Raw genomic sequence first — 23,073 nt, 5'->3', positions numbered from 1 at the left:
TGCACAAGCTCTTGTCATAGAGAACAGGGGCAGAAGCAAAAACAGAGGTTTCAAGAGTCATGATAAATCCAAAGGAAGGTCAAAGTCAAGAGGGAGGTCCATTGAAAGAAGAAAATGTTATCATTGCGGCAAGGAGGGTCATATGAAGAGAAATTGCTATGCTTGGAAGCGAGAACAAAACTAAGCTGACTTCAGCCAAAGGAAAGATGATGAAAAGAATACAACTGCCACTTGCTCGGGGCAAGATGTGGTAGTTCTATCTTATGGCGCTGGGGATTGTTTGCATGTTACGGGTAATGATGAGGAGTGGGTTGTAGACACCGCTGCCTCTTACCATGCTACTCCTAACAAGGAGATCTTCACATCATACAAAGCAGGAGACTTTGGTATGGTAAGAATGGGTAACACTAGCAACTCGAAGATAGTTGGGGTTGGTAACATCCGTGTTCAAACCAATGTCGGGTGTACATTGATTTTGAAGGATGTTCGACATATTCCCGACCTGCGTCTCAATCTCATATCTGGGAATATCCTTGATAAAGAAGGGTATGAAAGTTACTTTGGCAAAGGAGTTTGGAAGCTCACCAAGGGATCTTTGGTGGTGGCTAAAGGCAAGTCTTGTTGTTCATTATACAAGACACATATGAAGGTGTGTCGTGGTGAGCTGTTCGCTGTGGAAGATAGTTCATCTCCAAATTTATGGCACAAAAGGCTGGGTCATATGAGTGAGAAAGGGCTGCATATTTTGGCAAAGAAGTCGCTCATTCCTATTGACAAAGGTAAAGCTCTTAATCCATGTGAACATTGTTTATTCGGGAAGCAGCATAGAGTTTCTTTTGCAACGTCTTCACAAAAGAAATCTATTATTCTGGAGAGGGTCTACTCAGATGTTTGTGGACCTATCGAAGTTCCAACCTTGGGTGGCAATAGATATTTTGTCACATTCATTGATGATGCATCAAGGAAAGTGTGGGTCTATCTATTAAAGACAAAAGATCAAGTCTTTGATATCTTTCAACAATTCCATGCCATGGTTGAAAGAGAGACTGGAAAGCAATTGAAGTGTCTCCGTACTGACAACGGAGGAGAATATACTATGAAGAAATTCAGAAGCTTTTGCTCAGAGCATGGAATAAGGCATGAAAAGGACTGTGCCAAGCACCCCACAACACAATGGTATTGCGGAGAGGATGAACCGCACCATTGTAGAAAGAGTTAGATGCATGCTCAAAATGGCTGGATTAGACAAGTCATTTTGGGGAGAGGCCACTCTGACGGCCTGCTATTTAATCAACCGTTCACCTTCAGTTCCTTTGGGTTTCGACATACCGGAGAGAGTATGGAGTGGAAGAGATGTCTCATATTCTCATCTGAAGGTATTTGGGTGCAAGGCTTTTGCACATGTTCCAAAGGAGAACAGGTTGAAGCTTGATGACAAGGCACTTCCCTGTATCTTTCTGGGTTATGGAAATGAAGAATTTGGATTCAGGCTATGGGATCCGATCAAGAGGAAGATTGTCAGAAGTCGAGATGTGGTCTTCTATGAAGACCAATTCTATGGTGATGCAGATAAACCTGAGAAGTCTAAAGCTGCGATTGAAGATATAGTTGATTTATCTTCCAGTCCTTCTCAGCATACTCCAGACGAGGAAGTTCTGCATGATGCTACACCAGAATTGACTCCCAGTGATGAGCCAGAGTTGCTTGATAATGATGAAGATACTGAGCAGGGGGAGCATCCTCATGATCAGGAAGATTCAAGATCTCAGGTTAGAAGATCTACGAGAGAGCATAGACCGTCATCCAAATATCCTACTTCAGAATATATTTTGCTTACTGAAGAGGGGGAGCCAGAGGGTTTCCAAGAAGTACAATCTTATAAGGATAAAATCTGCTGGGTAAAAGCCATGCAAGAAGAGATGAATTCCCTGCAGAAAAATGATACCTATGAGTTGGTAGAACTTCCTAAAGGAAGAAAAGCATTGAAGAACAAGTGGGTGTTCAAGCTGAAAAGGGATAGCAGTGGAAAGCTAGCAAAGTACAAAGCACGGTTAGTAGTTAAAGGCTTTGCACAAAAGAAAGGCATTGACTTTGATGAGATCTTCTCTCCAGTTGTGAAGATGAGTTCTATCAGAGTCATTCTTGGTCTGACAGCTAGCTTGGATCTTGAGCTTGAACAATTGGATGTAAAGACTGCATTCCTTCACGGTGATCTGAAGGAAGAGATTTACATGGCGCAGCCCGAAGGTTTTGAAGTAAAAGGAAAGGAGCACTTGGTTTACAAATTGAAGAAAAGCCTATATGGTCTCAAGCAAGCACCAAGACAATGGTACAAGAAGTTTGATTCATTCATGGTGGGTCACGGGTACAAGAAGACCGAGGCAGATCATTGTGTTTATTTCAAGAAGTTCGATGAAGGTAACTTCATTATCCTTTTGCTATATGTTGATGATATGCTGATAGTAGGGCAAGATGCAAAAATGATTAGCAACTTGAAAAAGGAGTTGTTCAAGTCCTTTGACATGAAGGACTTAGGGCCAGCTCAACAGATTTTGGGTATGCAAATCATACGTGACAGAAAAGCCAAGAAGGTGTGGGTGTCACAAGAGAAGTATGTTGAACGGGTGCTTGAAAGATTCAACATGAAAAATGCTAAACCAGTTAGCACACCACTTGCTAATCACTTTAAGCTTAGTAGAAACTCATGTCCGCATACAGAGGAAGAGAAGAAAGCAATGGAGGTCATTCCTTACTCCTCAGCTGTTGGGAGTCTTATGTATGCCATGGTGTGCACATGACCAGACATTGCACATGCTGTAGGTACTGTCAGCAGATTTCTCTCAAATCCGGGCAAAGATCATTGCCCATTGGGAAGCTGTGAAATGGATCTTTAGATATTTGAAGGGTACTTCCAAGTTATGCTTAATGTATGGTGGTTCCAAACCAGAATTGATAGGCTTTACTGATTCTGATATGGAAGGGGATTTAGATAACAGAAAATCTACTTCCGGATATATGTTTACCTTTGCAGGGGGAGCTGTCTCATGGCAGTCAAAACTCCAAAAGTGTGTTGCATTATCAACTACAGAAGCGGAATACATTGCCGCTACAGAAGCTGCCAAGGAAATGCTATGGATGAAGAGATTTCTTCTTGAGCTTGGAGTAAAGCAAGATGAGTACGTGGTATTTTGTGATAGTCAAAGTGCTATAGACTTGAGCAAAAATGCTACTTATCATTCTCGGACGAAGCATATTGATGTCAGGTATCATTGGCTACGTGAGGTGATAGACAAGAAGCAAATGAAGCTGGAAAAGATCCGTACAGAAAAGAATCCCTCTGATATGTTGACTAAGGTGGTTCTGACTGGGAAGCATGAGCTATGTTCCCAGTTAGCCGGTTTAAACTTCCTGTGAGTGAAGTTAGTCGTGGCTTGCTCCTCTAAGTAGGGAGGGGGAGATTTGTTGGTTGCCGACAAGGTTTTTCCCTACTTAAGATAAGATTTTGATTAAACAAAATGGAGCAAGTCATACAAAAGATTTATCTAGATGGTTCTCCATCCATCTAGAAGGTTCTTTACAAAGATTATTCAAAGAAGGTTCTCTTCAAAGCTTTATCTAGATGGTTCTCCATCCATCTAGAAGGTTCTCTTCAAGATTTATCTAGATGATTCTCTATTCATCTAGAAGGTTCTCCAATTTGTCTTCATCATCTAGATGGTTCTACGTTGGAGGCCAAGTTCATCTAGAAGAGTCTAAATTGGGGGCAAAGTTCATCATTTAGATGGTTCTAACTTTGGCTATAAATAGCCAAGGGGCCTTATGCCTAAAACATGCTTGAGGAAGATCAAGAACAACACACACAAGAAGAGAAGTCAAGAGAGCCTCAGTTATACTCCAGAGAGAGAGTTAAGAAAAGAGTGTTTTAATACACCACTGAGAGTGTATATTAGTTTCAACAGAGGTTGTTTCTCTCAATATTGTTTTACTCCTGTATTAACTCAAGTTTTGCATAACTTGAGTAAACACCACTGTAACAAGTTGTTTATAGTGGATTGATTAGAGTTACTTCCGTGGATGTAGGCCCACTGCCGAACCACGTAAATACTGTGTGTTGATCTCTTGCATTTATCATTCCATTATTATTCTGTGGAGTTTGCACAACCATTGAGTCAAGGGTGTGGCCATCCCTAACATTCTTGTCGTACGTGATATTAGGCGATGGCTTTCTTGACCTCGACCGTTTTGAGTTGGATTACTTGCAAACTGAATGACAGGGGGCAGTGGCATGTGCTTTTCATATGCTACAAGAATACAGAATTAACTATAAATTAATTTGCAGCTGATCTTTGTCCCCCTAATTCAGCCCAAGTAAAACAGCCCTGAACAATATCATAACATATATAATGACATTCTAATACACACATATAATTATAACCAAGCTTTAAATGAGTTTGAATGAGCCAAGTCAAGTTTATATTTGTAGCACTTTAAAACGTTGATTTAAAGAGATTACTTTAATAATAAAAATTAGTTTACTATTCATATTAGGTAAGTATATTTATTCTTGATAAATTTATGAGCTTATATGAATATGCTAGGAATGAATATTGAATTGAGGTTATCATATCATAAGCCTTAATTTTTTTGAGATAATTTTATTGGGTGATGGAAGAGATAGAATGATTTAATGAAGTAAATAGAATATTAGAGTATCAATTGGGAGTATGATTAAATAGTGGGTGATTGATTAGTTTAAGAGTGGATCAGTTTTGGGAGATCTGCACCCAAATCATGCACAACTCCCCATTTGTTTTCTTATTTTTCTTTCTTTCTTTCATTTTCCCTTTTCTTTCTCTCTACCGACAAGCACAAGCCACTCATCATTTTCCCACTTTCTTCTCCTTCCTTTTTCTTTCACTTTTCTTTTCTTCTTTTCTATTTTTTTAGTCATCTCCTCTCCCCCACCTCCACCGTGTTCCTTTTTTGGTTTCTTCTCTTTTCTTCCTTCCTTTCTTAACCCTACATGCTAGAATTTCACTAAATAATTATGTCTTACTCCATGTCAACAATAATGAAAAGAATGTAAACTTACATTTTTTGTTAGAAGATGAGTATGCCATCTTTCTCCCTTTGTCCTGTTGTGTTGTGTGTGTAAAGGGCACTAGTCTCTCAAATCTAATTGCTCTGATGACCTAATGAAATTTAATGGGCTAACCTCATTATATATGTAGGGTGAGAGTACATAACTTCCTCAAGTGCTTATAGAATTGGTCTAGCCCATTATGGACCCAAATATGAAAATGACTATGCAGTCCACCCAAAAGTGAAATAAATTACAACAATCTCAGACTTGGATTGCATAAGTCATTGAATTACCAAGTAAACACAAATAAGTATCCCAAAAACACAATCTGATCCGAATGTATTTGCAACTACGAGTTAAGAACACATCGATAGGACGTATAATATGTAACAAGTATTTACAATCATGCGATCTAGAAAAATAGAATGCAAGTATTGCACACAAATAACACAAATAGTGATCACTATATTTTCAAATGAAGCTCACTGAGATTAATACACAATGTCTCACCGAGACTCACACACAATGTCTCGTATCACAACATCAATGTCATAGTGGAGCATTAGTGTCTACTCTGACTTCAATCCAATCTAGTATTAGCGACCAAAATACAAGACTTTTAGTGTTGACATAGTGGACGCTAAAAAGTCATCATTAGCATCTACTTTGAGTCGACCCTGTTAATCAACATCGTCCATTTTGGGACTTTTAGCGTCCAAATGATGTTGCCCCTAAAAACTTGATTTCTTGTAGTGATACCCACATTTGTTTTGGGAAAAAAAAATGAAAAAAATTGCAAAGACTAAGTTGGTGGTCCAAATTTAATAGTATTTACAAAATACCCATCCCTCAATCTTTGCAAAAAATATTTAAATATTGTTTCTATAAAAATGGTATTTTGGGAATTTTGTTGGAATTTAACAAAAAATCCTAATAAAGGAGGGACATTTAAAAAAAATTAAAAGTTCGATACAGTAAATTGAGAAATTTTAAAATTTAGAAATGAAATTGCAAAAATAATAAGAATTCACAAAGTGTAACTAAAGCTTTCCCCTTCAATTTTTATATAACTTTGTAATACACTGTCGAGCCCAAAAACACTTTGGCCATCTATATCGTCAAATGAACTTGATCCTGGCCATCACTTTCACTTACACACAATCAATCCTAATGGAGTGGGACATTAAAGAAAAATTAAAAGTTCGATATATTAAATTGAAAAATTTTGAACTTTAGAAGGGACATTACAAAAATACGAGAATTCATAAAGTGTAAGAAGTTTCCCTATGTAACTTTGTAATACACTGTTGAGCCCAAAAGAACTTTGGCCATCTATATCGTCGAATGAAATTGATCCTGGCCGTCACTTTCACTTAGACACAATCAATTGGTTTTTGAAAATTTGAACCGGGAGAAACAAATTAAAACAGAGGTCTCCACATTCAATTAGGCTCTGAGCCTAAAGCTTGTGCTTTGATTATTAGATGAACGGTAAAGATTGAATGTTAGCCTTCTTGATTTACTCTCTAAATAATGTGTCATAATCCTACAAAATGATGTCATATTTTTCAAAATAATAAATTATATTGTAATTAAAGTTTTAATTTTTAATTTTTTTTTTTAAAATGTAACATTTCTCTAGACACGCCCCACCGCTGTTTTGTGCTCAGTCATTCCATGTCGACATTGTGATAAGTTGAATCTCATTGAACGAAATCTTATACCACTGTGACTATAACAAATTCCAATCTATTCCATCTAATCCTAAGCAGCTAGGTGCTCTCCAAAATTCGTCATGGCTCGTGTCATCTATTTAGACTTGTCCAGGGCCGGCTCAATGGCTAGGCCATTGAGGCGGTCACCTAGGGCACCCAGTTAATAAGGCTCAAATTTTTGTTTAATTTTATTTTACCTGAAGGCCCATTTTTTTTTTTAAATAAGGCCCAAAGTTTTTTTTCATAAAAATTTAAAAATAATGCCCCAATATAATAAGCTCATTATAAAATAAGACCAATTAACCTAAAAAAACAATTATGCCACATCAATTTTTGTGGACAACTAGCTAAAAATTAAATTTAAAAATCATGAAACAACAATGAAAATAAAAATAATAATAATATTATAAAAATATAATAATATTATTAAAATAAATATTATTTAATTAATATTTAAATATTAAAAAAAATAAGGCCAACTTCAAAATTTCGCTTAAGGCCCAAATATTGAGCCGGCCCTGGACTTGTCTTCTGGATTTTTTTCTTTTTCGCTCTATATAAGTTGAAGCGCGCAGAAAGCTGGGGAAGAGATAACGAACCTTTCGCGTTTGGATCAAGTCGGACTGTTAATATTCTCAGAATGAGCTGGTGGTGGGCTAGAGCTACTGCCGCTGCAAAGGCACCAACTCAGCCAACTCTCTTACTCTTTCTTTCTATAATAAGCGCGCACTTGCTAATTTTAATCTAAGCTATTGTGAATTTTGCAGAAAAAATACGATGACGAAGAAGCACCACCTCGAAGCCACCAAAGCGTGGGCCTGGTGATTGGCGTGACTGGCATCGTTGGCAACAGCCTAGCCGAAATCCTCCCACTCCCTGACACCCCCGGTGGACCCTGGAAGGTTTATGGCGTGGCTCGTCGCCCACGCCCTGCATGGAACGCTAACCATCCAGTCGAATACATCCAGTGCGACGTCTCTGATTCCCATGACACCCAACACAAGCTTTCCCAATTAACCGATGTCACCGACATCTTCTATGTCACGTGGACCAACCGACCCACTGAACCCGAGAACTGCGAGGCCAATGGTGCCATGTTCCGCAACGTGCTTCACGCTCTTATCCCAAACGCTCCGAATCTCCGCCACATCTGCCTCCAGACCGGCGGCAAACACTACATTGGACCCTTCGAGAAAATGGGCAGTATCAAAACCCTCAGTCCACCTTTTACGGAGGATATGCCACGTTTGAACGTGCAGAATTTTTATTATACGCAAGAAGATATTTTATATGAAGAAGCTAATGATAAGAAAGGCCTCACTTGGTCCATCCACCGACCCACCACAATATTCGGATTCTCCCCCTATAGCTTGATGAACATAGTAGGCACGCTTTGCGTATACGCCGCTATATGTAAGCACGAGGGGCTTCCATTGAAATTTCCTGGAAGCAAAGCGGCTTGGGAGTACTACTCGGCAGCTGCGGACGCTGATCTTATTGCGGAGCAGCAAATATGGGCGGTTGTGGACCCTAATGGTAAGAACGAAGCGTTTAATTGCAACAACGGGGATGTGTTCAAATGGGAGCATCTTTGGAAGGCGTTGGCAGAGAGATTTGGGATTGAGAAGTACGGATTTAAGGAGGGTGAGAAAATTAGCTTGGTGGAGATGATGAAGGACAAGGGTCATGTGTGGGAAGAGATAGTGAGGGAGAATCAACTAAGACCCACAAAGTTGGAGGATGTTGGGTTGTGGTGGTTTGCGGACTTGATCCTGGGTGGGGGTGATTTCTTGGGCAGTATGAATAAGAGCAAGGAGCTTGGATTCTTGGGGTTCAGGAACTCTGTGAATTCGTTCGCTACGTGGATAGATAAGATGAAAGATTCCAAGATTGTGCCTTGAAAGAAATCAATATCTATGTGAGATGGAATCTGCTTTTGCTGTTGTAATATTATTAATATATAGAATAACCATGCTATGCTATGATGGTAGGGAAGCATGCTTTTTTTTTTTTTTTTTGAGAAAAGTTCATGCCATAGTACTCTCTCTTAGTGGTTGGGTTCTCTCTATCTCGGCGTCATTTCTCTATAGAGATGGGGATCGAGCCAAAAAAAAGGAAAACGAAAAAAACAAAGGCAATTGGGATTTTTTAAGCACAAGGTCAGTTAAAAAAAAAAAAAAGCAAAGAGCCAAACAATTTTTTTTTTAATCTATAGCTCCCCGATTGCTCATATGCTTCAATTCCTCAATTCCACTTGTTTCCCCACTTTCTTCTCTTCCTCGAATGTTGTTTTCTCAATAAAACAATTTAGATATTTGTGTATAAATTTAATTAAGTATACTTTTGTCATCGGATGACATTGTTAATTTTTAGTAGTTTGCATAAAGATTTTGTTGATCTAAAGCTTGGATGATAATTTACTTTATATAGTTGTTGCAACTACTAGAAATATCTCATTATCGATGATGGCTTTCTTGTCGTCCGTCCGTGATATTTGGCGATGGCTTTCTTGACGTCGACCAATTGCCCAACATGGTATGGTATGTGGTACATGACTTTCATCAAGTCAATAGCCCAATGAGATACAATCTGAGTTACACGATCTTCCTCTGATCAATTGCATGAGGATATATTACTTGGGGTACATGACCTTAACTCTAGTCAATCGTCCGAGGTATATGATCCTGTTCTGATCAATTGGCCGGTAAATATAATCAGGGGTACGTATATATATGATCTTGCTTTAATCAATTGCATGATCATGAGAGATGACTTAATTAAAGTACACGGTCTTGCTTTAGGGTACATATATAGTCTTACTCTCATCGATTTCCCAATATGATTTCATCTGGAGTGCGTGACCTTGCTCTGGTCACTTGGCTGATGAGATATGATTTGGAGTACATGGTCTTACTCTGACTAGTTGCCCAATATGATTTGATCTGAGGTGTATGACCTTGCTCTGGTCATTCTCCCCATAATATATGATTTGGGTTACATCATTTTTCTGTAACACCCAAGGAATTTATTAACATAACTAATAATACTTTGGTATAAATATTAGGTTTAAGTTAGATGTCTAAATTAATTTTCTTAGTTCAATTTGAGAAGAAGTGGGTTCGAACTAGGCTCTGATTAGCATTATGAATGATTTGTAATTGAAGATTTAATTAATTATACTTAAAATAAAAATGGATTAGTTTAATAAGATAAGAATATATATATGAAGTATGAGGTTTGTCCAACTAGTGGACGTTAAAATAATAATATAATTTTTAAAAGCTTTATAATTAAGTTGGTTCACGCCTATTTCAAATTCTAGGTTCTCAAAATGTTCTCAAATGTTCTCAAAAGCTCTCCAATCTGGTTTCACGCCCACAACGCTGTCGCTATATATATATATAATCCAAAACTAGTCTCCACTGCACATGAACTTCTTATAAAATTCCGATTATGCCCCAAAAATTCCGAGTATTTTTTCATTCAAAAAAATTCTCATTATCGACTATGGCTTTCTTGTCGTACGTGATATTAGGCGATGGCTTTCTTGACCTCGACTGTTTTGAGTTGGATTACTTACAAACTGAATGACAGGGGCAGTGGCATGTGCTTTTCATATGCTTTAAGAATACAGAATTAACTATAAATTAATTTACAGCTAATCTTTGTCCCCCTAATTCGACCCAAGTAAAACTGTCCTGAACAATATCATAACATACATAACGACATTCTAATACACATATAATTATAACCAAGCTTTAAATGAGTTTGAATGAGCCAAGTCAAGTTTATATTTGTAGCAACCTAGATTTTTAAAACGTTGATTTAAAGAGATTACTTTAATAATAAAAATTAGTTTACTATTCATATTAGGTAAGTATATTTATTCTTGAGAAATTTATGAGCTTATATGAATATGCTAGTAATGAATATTGAATTGAGGTATGGTACTGTCAATTTATGTTTATTAACTATCTTGTTGAGAAGATTAGTGATGAGTCCATCCTTATGGTGTAAAACAGTACAAGATGCAGAGTGATTAAGGATGAGCTTAAAGCTCTTAATGAATCCATAGTCCCTACATGTTAGGATGGGGTGTTCCCTGCACACACTCTTGATGGATACCACCTATATGAATGTGGATGTGCTATCTCCTATGAGACTTGGGTAGGTCTCTAGAGCACTCATGAAAGCCATTTTATGGTGTAATAACAAAAGATGGAGAGTGAGTAAGGATGAGTTTAAAACTCTTAATGGGTCCATAGTCCCTACTTGTTGGGATGTGATGTTCTCTGCACACATTCTTGATGGACGCCACCTATGTGAGTGTGAAGGTGGTGCCGCCTCCTATGAGACTTTAACAAGTCTCTAGAGCACTCATGAAGCCTAGAGGCACATGGCCTGTATAAGGCGCCAACCCGCTATAGAACAACCCAATTTTCTTTATTTGATTTTATTTGACTTTTTGTTTATTTGATTTGATTTAATTTTTTGTTTTTGGAGAAAGTTATGTGGATGATAAGTTTGTTTAACTTGTGGATTTGGTTAAAAGAGTTTAACTCTACCACGATTCATTAAGTTCCTACTTATTTATCTTAGGTGCGGTTAAAACCTTCGGGTACCACATCGATGCATACTTTCAATCTCCTTTATTCTATTGTTTGTAACATGTGGGGATTGTTGTAATATATGTGTGTTACAAACAAATTGTTTTCTTGTTTTCTTTTTCCATAAGCCCTTTTATTCTTTGTTTGATATTTGCTAGTGGCTTCTTTGAGAAATAATTTTTTGTGACCGTTTGGTCATTAAGGGCATTGAGTTTCTCCATACGTTGATTTTCACTTTTATTGTTTCTATTGATTTTCACTTTTATTGTTTCTAGCCGTTGGTCATTAAAATTCTATGGGTTTTAATTCTTCAACAGTTTTGATCTTTTGACATTAACAAGGTCTAAGGCATTTGTTAATTAACAAGATTTTATGGCTTCAAGCTTTTTTGACCGTTTGGTCATTCAAGACTTCGATGCTAAAAGATTCTCTTTAAGAAGGAAAACTTGAGCTTCCTTTATAAATATTAAGCCAACCTTCTTGTCCCAAAAAAAGATATACAAAAAAAAAGAAAAAAAAAAAAGGCACTTGAGATATATTTTTATATCTATATATGTTACTTCTATTTTTTTTTGTCAATTATGGAGTTGTTGTTCTACAAGAGAAGGTTTGAGTTGTTCTATTACTCTTTGTTATTGGAAGTGCGTCCTTAACAAAGGTAGACACTATAGTCTAATCCTGGAAGGTTGCGTGTCAAAGGATCCGATCGCACCGAGTTATACACTCTGGGAGGCACGAATCAACCTTTAAGAACAACGCTCTTGCGTGATTTTATAGCATTGTGAGATCTTTCTATACTCAACTTTTCATCTCTTGTATTTTATTTATTTTATTGTTAATTTTCATATTATAATTATTTTATATCAATAAAAATTTGTACATCATCCAAAATTATTTCCAACAACCTATTGACTAAAACGAGGACTTATGTTTTATTTTCGCCTGTAAAACGACATTGCTTTACGAAGGAGCTAGACAAGATTGTCAAGAGGGACTCGGGTCCGATGCCACCATTTGAGGATTTTATCTTCGATCTTCCTTATTTGAAGGAGCATTATTTGGAGATTTTTCTTTCTTTTTTTTGTTTTTTTTTTTTGTGAGTACATTATTTGGAGATGGATTGCTGTCAACTACTGTTTTTTTCTTTGTTATATATTAGACTCTTTTCATAGATCTTTAATCTTTATGGTATTGAGATATGACAGACCTACTCTACTTTTAGACTGTTGCTAGAATCTACTTTTTTAAAAAAATAAATCACATATAGATAAGGACTTGAATAGTAACTTGTTGAAAAATAATGAAATTGAAGAAGAGGATAAGAATTCAACTGCACATTCCACGTGAGAATTTTATTTAAGAATGAATTTAAATATTAATACATTACTTATTTACTATAATTTGAAGCTTTAATTAAAAAATATTAACTATAATTAAAGCTTTAAATATTTTTTTATAAAATAAATTCTTATTAATTGAGAACCTACTACCGTCTATCCTATCAAAGACTCTGGCCGCCCTAATCAAAAGGGATACAGACACGCTCCAGGCCTTAAGGACCACTGCAATCTCAACTCAATTTTGACTTTAACAGCTTCCATTCCATTCCATTCCATTAACACCTAGGCATCCAGGTGGTCCGCAAAATTCGTCAGGGCTTGTGTCATCTATGTACATTTTTCTTCTATTATTTTCTGGAATTTTTTTTTTTTGTTCTATATAAGTTGAAACGCGCAGAAAGCTGGTGGTGCATATACGACGAACCTTTGGCCTTTGGATCAAGTGGGACCGTTAATAGTCTCAGAATGAGCTGGTGGTGGGATAGAGCTACTGCCGCTTCAAAGGCACCAACTCAGCCAACTCTCTTACTCTTTCAATGGTAAGCGCGCGTACTTGCTAATTTTAATCTAAGCTATTGTGAATTTTGCAGAAGAAATACAATGATGAAGAAGCACCACCTCGAAGGCACCAGAGCGTGGGCCTGGTGATCGGCGTGACAGGCATTGTCGGCAACAGCCTAGCCGAAATCCTCCCACTTCCACACACCCCCGGCGGCCCCTGGAAGGTTTATGGCGTGGCTCGTCGCCCACGCCCCGCATGTAACGCTAACCATCCAATCGAATACATCCAGTGCGACGTCTCTGATTCCCATGAAACCCAAGACAAGCTTTCCCAACTAACCGATGTCACCAACATCTTTTATGTCACGTGGACCAACCGACCCACTGAGGCCGAGAACTGCGAGGCCAATGGTGCCATGTTCCGCAATGTGCTTCGCGCTCTTATCCCAAACGCTCCGAATCTCCGCCACATCTGCCTCCAGACCGGCCTCAAACACTACGTTGGACCCTTCGAGAAACTCGGCAGGATCAAAACCCCCAGTCCACCTTTTACGGAGGATATGCCACGTTTGAACGTGCAGAATTTCTATTATACCCAGGAAGATATTTTATATGAAGAAGTTAAAGAAAAGAAAGGCCTCACTTGGTCCGTCCACCGACCCACCACAATATTCGGATTCTCCCCCTATAGCTTGATGAACATAGTAGGCACGCTTTGCGTATACGCCGCTATATGTAAGCACGAGGGGCTTCCATTGAAATTTCCTGGAAGTAAAGCGGCTTGGGAGTACTACTCGGTGGCTTCGGACGCTGATCTTATTGCGGAGCAGCAAATATGGGCGGTGGTGGACCCTAATGGTAAGAATGAAGCGTTTAATTGCAACAACGGGGACGTGTTCAAATTGGAGCATATTTGGAAGGCGTTGGCGGAGAGATTTGGGATTGAGGAGTACGGATTCAAGGAGGGTGAGAAAATTAGTTTGGCAGAGATGATGAAGGACAAGGGTGATGTATGGGAAGAAATCGTAAAGGAGAATCAACTGGAACCCACAAAGTTGGAGGATGTTGGGGTGTGGTGGTTTGTGGACGCGATGCTGGTTGGGGGTGATTTCTTGGACAGTATGAATAAGAGCAAGGAGCATGGGTTCTTGGGGTTCAGAAACTCCGTGAATTCATTCGTTACGTGGATAGATAGGATGAAAGATTCTAAGATTGTGCCCTAAAGAAATCAATGTCAATGTTTGACGGAATCTGCTTTTACTGTTGTAATATATATATATATATTACAACAGCAAAAGTAGATTCCGTCTAACATTGATATATATATATATATATATGTATATATATATATATATAGAATAACCAAGCTATGATGCTAGGGAAGCATGCTCTTTCGCTCTCCTTTTGTTTTCGGAAAAATTGGCATAATTTATTTTTTAATAGCTATTCCTTAAATTTGTCAAATTAGCTTTGATGAGGCAAACTGCTGAAAAACACTAAAAACGTTCCAAAGCGGCCTCACCGCGAATTTGGTGAAATTTTGGTGAGGGAAGGGTGGTTACTCTCCAAATGAATAAACAAAACGCCGCTGGTCATGAGCGTCTCATGGCAGCTGATCGGGGCTGTGGCAGCGTTACTCTATTCCATAGTGGTCTCTCTTACTGGTTGGGTTCTCTCTATCTCGGCGTAATTTCTCTGTAGAGATGGGGATCGAGCCCAAAAAAAAGGGCAATTGGAGATTTTTTTTTTTTTTGGTACACAAGGTCAATTAAAAAAAATAGCAAAGAGCCAAACAAAAAGATTTTTAATAGCTCCCCGATTGATCATATTCTTCAATTCCTCACTTCCACTAGCTTCCCCCACTTTCCTCTAATGTTCTATTTAAAAAAAAAAAAAAAAAAACAATTGAGATTTTTGTCTATAAATTTAAATTCTTTTAAAAAAAATTTAATTAAGATATATATATTTTTTTGGACATGTCCACACAAAGGAAAGGAGAGGGAAAATTCGAACTAGTGACTTTTTGCTTCATGAGGCGTAGTTCACAGCCGATTGAGCTATTTATTGGAAACAATTAAGATATTGTTAATTTTTAGTAGTGTGCATAAAAATATTGTCGCGATCTAAAGCTTGAAAGAAACATTAAATTAGATGATAATTTGAGAATGTTACATAAACCTTTTCTCTCATAAAAATGTCATTATCGACGATGGCTTTCTTGACCACGACTATTTGAGCTAGCTTACTAGCTTCTTAACGAGGTTGTAAAATATAATCAGGGGTACATGATCTTGCTTTGTTGTGTGGTGCCTTGAATATCTCAAGTCTCAAGTCTTTTAGGATAAGTAAACCGAATTTATTAACTATAAAAGAGAGGATGTACATCGTGAAGAGCCGCATCTCATTAGGGTTTTTTCACTTTGTTGTATCTCCGCCAGTAGATGTAGGATTATTAAGACGAACCATTTAAATCTTAGTGTCTTAGTAGTGATAGTTTAGAACAAAAAACCGTCACTACTTAAGTAGTGACGGTTGATTAGTGGCAGTTAGAAAGAGTCAATAGGTTGGGGTCGCAAAATTGGGAGAAGGTGACGGTTTGACCAAAACCGACACCTTGGAGTGTCGGTTTTGGTAAACCAACACCTTTTCAAAGGTGTCGGTTGAATAGTTGAGTACTGTTCAACCAACACGTTTCTTAAGGTGTCAGTTGTGGTGAAAAATCGTCACTTTTTATTTTTTTTATTTTTTTCGGATTTTTTTTTTTTCAATTACGGTAAAAATTAAATAGTTTCAATTAAATTTTTTGATCTGCAGGCAGCAGATCGATGTAGGTGCTAATTGATCGAGCTGGTCTAGGAAGAGCTTCTTTTCGAGAAATTATTCATGTCTGACCATGAGGATGCTCTAAGACACATGGAGGAACTGCCATCCATGCAAGCAACAATAGATCAATCAAATGTAAACAAAATCAAAAGTTTTGACCTTGGAATCTGATTTTACTACTCACTATGTAGATTTGGAGAGTACTCAAAATCAAGAACCTGCAAAAACAAAGAACTTTAGAAAGCTAAGACAAATGACAGAAAAATCAGAAAAATTACCCATTAGAGTCGAGGATGCCCGTTTCCTAAGTGGATTCAACCTGAAAAATCAAACCAAACCAAACCAAACAAACCAGAAAAATCAGACCCGGAAAAATTTAAAAATCACAATCCCAGCAAAAAAAAACAGAAACCCATCAGAAGAAAAAAAAAAAAAAAAAGTCAAAAACCCAGAAGAGAGAGAGAGAGTTTGGGGGAAAACCATTAGACGCGGGAACCAAAAAAAATTAGGTACACCTCTTAATGTTGTCAGTTGAAGAGTAAACCGACACTATTAAGGTGTTGGTTCAACTAATTGAGACGCCTTGGAGTGTCGTTTTCTCTTAAAACGACACTCTACAAGGCGTCACTAAACTTCAATTTTTTTAGTTTTTATTTTTTATTATATATGTTCTTTCTGCTTCTTTGAAATCATGTATTTAATTCTATGCACAACCTGCTTGAATCAATTGCATTATGAGATATGACTTAAAGTACATATTCTTGCTCTCATCGATTTCCCAATATGATTTCATCTGGAGTGCGTGACTTTGCTCTTGTCACTTGCCCGATGAGATATGATTTGGGGTACATGGTCTTACTGATTAGTTGCCCAATATGATTTGATCTGAGGTGTATGACCTTGCTCCGATCATTCTCCCGATAATATATGATTTGGGTTACATGGTTTTTCTCTGAACATGCTCAATATGATTTGATTGGGGCCGTTGACTACCAGTAGTGATGCTTTGTTGGCTTGATTAAGGTCCTTCCGCAACAGTTGTCATGGATCTTTGACCTTAGCATTTTGGATGAGTTGCGGGCTTCATTAATAGTGTCCACCAACAATTGTTCAGCTTCAACACATATCAGTTATGCACTAGCCATGTTTAACATCGGTGGCGTCATGAGACCTTTTTTTTTTTTTTTTTTTTTTTTTGATATGTTCAAGAAAGGGGAGGAAAATGGGGATGAAGATTCTAACTAGTTGTTAGGTCATATTTTCCCAACAAATAAACAATAAATACAGGACCCTCAACATCTGCCACCAATGAGTCAACAGATCAATAGTTTATTTATTTAACAAATAGCATAGACACGTGGCTTCACTCAATAAATTGACCATCTATGCTAAACACCAAGCAACATGTATCATTACCACCATGAATCACTTTGCCCATATAATACATCATGGATCCTCGGTAATATATATATCATCAACAGCACCATATCAGCTTCCACTAAGGTGGACACGTGGACTCTCAGTTAACACCAGCTACTACCAAACCCTTATAAAAGGGGACCTCCACACTATTTTCAGGGGCTGGCTCTTTAATCTATGAATCTCTTTTTTACTTAAGCTCTTATTGTTCAAACACATCACTGACTTAAGCATCGGAGAGCCTTCATGGCACCCAGCCTGGAGACCCTTTGACGCTCTTACTATTTTATAGGAGCTGAAGATCAGAAAAGCCACAAAGGACGAAGATCACACCATTCGGAGACTGTTGTACGGAAAAATCGTGCATCAACAGTTTTGTGCCGTCTATGGGAACAACTACGTTCTTACTAAATCGAAATCTGTTATGGTGATGATTTTCGGTTCAGGCGATATATCAACCAGCCAAAATCAAATCTGTATAGATCCATACCTACAGATCCCAAATCCAGTTCGTGACAATCGGCGATGACAGAAGTCATTTTGTTTTGAATCAAAATCTTCGAAGGAAAAGAAGATGAAACTGCTCTCAAGGTTTTCTCAGATAAATCCAACGAGGTGTAGAGCTTAAGAAACCATAAAAAAAAAAAAATAATAAAAAAAAAAAAAAAAAGAAAAAGAAGCAAATTCACAGTTAGCTGACATCTTTGCTCCTTTCTGAGCTCCATCGCACCATAAAAAAAAAAAAAAAGCATTTGGTATTTTTTGGGCTGAAGCATAGAAAATATCTCTGACATGTCACACGTGTCCTTTGAGAAGAAAAAAGAAGAAAGAAAAAAAAAAAAAGCTATGCATGAATCTTCAAGAAAGCTTGCAGCAAAAAAGAAAGAAAAACAATTGAATTGTTTTTTAATTTGTTATAGGCACGTGGAACGATAAGGGCAAACACTATGTGCCATTTGTATGCCATGTGGTGTTCAGAGGATATTTTTTATCTATATATTGTAAAATAAAAAATTTACAATTATGCCACTATTGTTATTATCTTCTACAGAGTGCTTTTCTTGATAACTGATGAAGACCAGCAATGAGCTCAGTAGGACCTCCAGCAAGTAGCGACCTTGCCTCGCTACTAAGCCTTCCTAGACCAGAAACACATCGCTGAGCTTGCCTCAACGAAATATTGCCATCACCAAGCTTGCCTCGGTTAAACACTGCTACCGTCGAGCCTACCTCGACTGTGTCACAAAGTGCCAAGCTTATTTCGGTTAGGGATCCCTATTGCCTAGCTTTCCTCTGTTCCTCAGGAAGTATCACAATCACCGAGTCAACCTCGATGAAAGCTGCCATCGCCGAGCTTTACCTTGGACAAGTGTCATAAACTACCAAGATTTCTTCAGTCAAGGTTCAAGCAACCTCTTCTGCAAACTAACAAAATTGTCGAGCTTTGCCTAGTCGCCAAGCTTACCTTGGACCATGGGCCATCCTCTAACTCAAGCTGGCCAAATCTGCCACGTTGCCGAGCATCATCTTGGGTTCATCTGAACAGGTTTTGACCTATGCTCCGTTTCACCTGGCCGAGCTTTGGCATTGCTCACGACCATCAGCTGTGCACTATTATTATAGCAGAGCCTTCTTCGGACTGTGGGTCATCAAGCCAGAATCATGCCATCTTCGGATTAAATGAATCAAAGTTTCGCCATCCTCGGATTGTTGAAGTTGCCGAGCTTGTTTCGGTCAAGCACTGCCATTGCCGAGCTTGCCTTAGGCAAAATCACAATAGCCAAGTCTCCTTTGGAATGTAAGTCACGAGCTATTCTCGGTTCACCCAAGACCGAGCTTCGCCATACTCGGTTCACTAAGACCGAGCTATGCCATATTCGGTTCACCAAAACCGTGAAGCTATCTTCTGGGCTACAAACCCGAACTTTGTCATTCTTAGACCGTGAGTTGCAGACCCAGTCTCGACATAGAGATAGAATTCCAGCATGGGATCTCTTCAAAGTCACCAACCCAGCCTCAATTCAGACTACAGACCCACACTCGATGATTTGAAGTTCCGGCTTAGACTCGGCTTCTTCAAGCCGACCTAGCCTTGGGTCTATTGTTGACAAAACCCAATTCAGTTCACCGACCTTCTTCGGCACCAACACCTACTCAGTAACAAGTTTAAATATGCCAAACATGGAGGGAATGCAAATGAACCTATGGGTGACAAATCCTCCTCAGAGTCGCTGAACCAGCTTCAGTTCCGTCAGACTCATTCTCAGTTCCTTCTGACAGATCCATCATTGGGTTCCTATGAACAGGTTCTGACCTATACTCAGATTTAGCCGCTGACCCATATTTGGTTTAATGTAGGCGACAAACCCTCAAACTCATATGAAGGTCATGACTCTTAAAAGCCTTGATGATCTCCCTCCAGCGACTATTTTTAGAAATGAAGTCAGTTCACTGAAATATCAATATTGTCACTCATTGAGCTTTGCCATGAACCTGTCTCAACCGAGTGTTACCACTGCCGAGCATGCCTCGCTAGGCCCTAAGATTGCCAGACTTTGCCAAATGTTCACAAAGAATTACAACGGTGAACTCTACAACAGCCTCCATGGTGAGCTCCGGACAAACAACCCCGACTTAACCTCCGTGAGTTCCCTCTAGAGGTATCACTCTTACCCCATAAAAATTGAGGCACATATTTTATATTCAACTCCTAAGCTTCAAAGAACCAAAATGACAATAAGTCTTTTAGGTTTATTAATGCTCGAATCATTATAACTGCCTCTATTAATCATGTTTTACTGAGTTATTTTCATTGCTCGGATACATGCATTTGTTTGGTTTCTTATTTTGTGCAAAAAGCTGAACTTGTAAAAGCTGACCCATTCTCAGAAATATGAAATTTTCATAGTTTGTCGGATTAGGAAATTGGGGGGTAACTATTGGATCATGGATCAGTTGTGCTAGGCCCAATAAAACGGTCGATCAGCCCATAACTAAGCTCGGTTATTTACACCTGCTTACCGAACTTATGCTCGATAAATTTACGCCTACCTAAGTTCAGTGCATACAACACTCAGTTCAAAGACTCGGTTGATGTCACAGTAATTAAAGGAGTGGAAAGTCCAAGTTCACATGACTTGCAAGTTTATGGGATTGTTGTTGCTATCATCCTATGCTTTATTGTATTTGATGGTGTGAAAATGATCAATCGAGTGGCACCGGCTTTCCTTATACCTGTTTTATTCTTGTTGTTCTCCATATTCATTGGGATCTTCTTGGCAAGGAAGGATCACCCTATAGTTGGAATCACGGGCTTGAGCGCAGAAACTTTCAAAGAAAACTAGAGTCCAGGTTATCATAATACTAATGATGCTGGAGTTCCTGATCCTGAAGGAAGTGTGTACTAGAATTTTAATGCATTGGTTGGTCTCTTTTTCCCTGTTGTGACGGGAATTATGGCAGGTTCAAATCGATCAACTTCATTGAAAAATACTTGGCGTTCGATTCCCATTGGAACACTGGCTGCAACTCTCGCAACTATGTAATGTATCTAGTTTCTGTGTTGTTATTTGGAGCCTTTGCAACCAGAAAGAAGCTATTGGCAGACAGACTACTTATAGCTACAGTTGCTTGGCCTTTACCAGCCATCATCTATATTGGAATCATTCTTTCAACATTAGGGGCTGCACTTTAGAGCCTGACAAGTGCCCCACGCCTTCTTGCAACAATAGCTAATGATGACATCTTGCCCATTCTTAACTACTTCAGGGTTGCAGATGGTAGTGAGCCTCATATTGCTACCCTTTTTACCGCGTTCATCTGCATTGGATGTGTCGTAATTGGGAACCTGGATCTTATCACACTGACTGTAACTATGTTTTTCCTTCTATGTTATGCTGGTGTGAATATCTTGCTTCCTCCTGGATCTTCTAGATGCTCCCAGCTATCGTCCTCGGTGGAAATTTCACCATTGGAGCCTCTCTCTTCTTAGAGCATCACTTTGTATAGTGATAATGTTCTTAATCTCATGGTCATTCCCTATAGTTTCTCTAGCCCTTGCTAGCATGATATATTATTATGTGAGCATTAAAGGAAAGGCTGGGGACTGGGGTGATGGTTTCAAGAGTGCATATCTCCAACTAGCTCTCTGCAGTCTTCGATCACTAGGAGCAAGCCAAGTGCACCCAAAGAATTGGTATCCAATCCCCCTGGTATTCTGCAGGCCATGGGGTAAACTGCCAGAAAATGTACCTTGTCATCCAAAACTTGCTAACTTTGCAAACTGCATGAAGAAAAATCGAGTATCCGAGGATCAGAAAAACCAAGCATTCGAGGATTAGAAAAACCGAGCATTCGAGGATCTGAACAACCGAGCGTCCGAGGATCAGAAAAACCGAGGATCTGAAATTCCGAGAATAAGCAAAATCCGAGAATCAAAAAAAAAAAAAAAAAAAAAAAAAAAAACTGAGCTTCGTTCTGCCTTACTATGGCTGAACTCCACTACACCTTACCATCACCTAGCTTCACCAAGCCTCACCACATCTCCGAGAATGGGGGGTATCTGATTTGAAGAAAGGCATTGGAGTACAACGTCCTAAGGAGTCCAAAGTGAAAGCACTCCAAAGTGAAAGCACTCCAAAGGCTATAAAATGCTGAACACCTCAAGCAACCAACAAGTCACTATACTTACACTCGGAAAATATAACTGAACTAAGCGCTTTTCCAAGAGTCACTTTTGGAAAAATAGCTATTTATAGCGCTTTCCAACCCTTTGGTGAAATATAGCCATAGAATTTCCCGAGCTTAGTTTGGTGAAATATCACCAAGGCGCTTTCTTGAGGAAGAGTTCGGAAATATAGTTGAATAAAGTGCTTTCCGAACTTAACCTTTACCCAAAGGTTACCCTTCGGTGAAATATAGCCAGAGAATTTCCCGAACTTAGTTCGGTGAAATATTACCAAGGCGCTTTCCCGAGGAAGAGTTCGGAAATATAGCTGAACAAAGCGCTTTCCAAACTTAACCTTTACCCAAAGGTTACCCTTCAGTGACATATAGCCAAAGAATTTCTTGAGCTTAGTTCGGTGAAATATCACCAGGTGCTTTCTCAATGAAGAGTTCGCAAATATAGCTGAACAAAGCGCTTTCTGAACTTAACCTTTGCCCAAAGGTTTCACTTGGAAAAATATAGCCAACGCGCTTTCCTAAGGCAAGTCCTCAGAGAAATATAGCTGAACAAAGTGCTTTCCTGATGCACCACTTAGTGAAATATAGCCACGGTGCTTTCCTGAGTTTAACTCGGAGAAATATAGCCAAAGCACTTTTTTAAGGCAGATAAATCGAAAAAATAGCTAAACAAAGGAATTTTCCTGAGACTGAGTATCATGCCAAACAATCACAAAAATTAAACTCTTAAGTTTAATTTTTAAAGATTGTAAAGAATAAAAGGGAACAAGCAAGACAATAAAAATCAAGCAAAGACCTTCCTTACATCAAGCATCCTTACACATAAGATTCCTGATGCCCAACTAATGGACTAGTCGGCCATGGGAATCGGGGGGTAATTGTTGGGTCATATTTTCCCAACA

At 38.6% G+C, this 23,073-nt stretch overlaps 1 protein-coding gene and 1 pseudogene across 1 annotated transcript; both read left to right on the top strand.

Moving 5' to 3' along the window:
• Positions 1–7,381: 7,381 nt before the first annotated feature.
• On the top strand, positions 7,382–14,701 carry LOC132185110 (uncharacterized). Its single transcript, XM_059598927.1, has 5 exons — positions 7,382–7,477; positions 7,566–8,690; positions 12,048–12,063; positions 13,032–13,249; positions 13,336–14,701. Exons 1-5 carry the CDS (start codon positions 7,439–7,441, stop codon positions 14,467–14,469), a joined length of 2,532 nt encoding a protein of 843 aa, XP_059454910.1. The 5' UTR covers positions 7,382–7,438; the 3' UTR covers positions 14,470–14,701.
• Positions 14,702–19,692: 4,991 nt separating this feature from the next.
• On the top strand, positions 19,693–21,851 carry LOC132185109 (cation-chloride cotransporter 1-like; annotated as a pseudogene).
• The last annotated feature ends 1,222 nt before the right edge of the window (positions 21,852–23,073 follow it).

The sequence above is a fragment of the Corylus avellana genome, chromosome ca6, assembly GCF_901000735.1.
Source record: "Corylus avellana chromosome ca6, CavTom2PMs-1.0".
Taxonomy (NCBI): domain Eukaryota; kingdom Viridiplantae; phylum Streptophyta; class Magnoliopsida; order Fagales; family Betulaceae; genus Corylus; species Corylus avellana.
This window is presented reverse-complemented; position numbering and strand designations above follow the sequence as displayed.

What these genes read in the sequence shown, in the direction of transcription:
- LOC132185110 (XM_059598927.1), top strand. Translation starts at nt 7,439, where the DNA reads ATGAGCTGGTGGTGGGCTAGAGCTACTGCCGCTGCAAAG. An exon ending in GAGCTACTGCCGCTGCAAAG is followed by an intron (nt 7,478 to 7,565) that starts GCACCAACTCAG and finishes TGAATTTTGCAG; the next exon opens with AAAAAATACGATGACGAAGA. An exon ending in GAGCTACTGCCGCTTCAAAG is followed by an intron (nt 13,250 to 13,335) that starts GCACCAACTCAG and finishes TGAATTTTGCAG; the next exon opens with AAGAAATACAATGATGAAGA.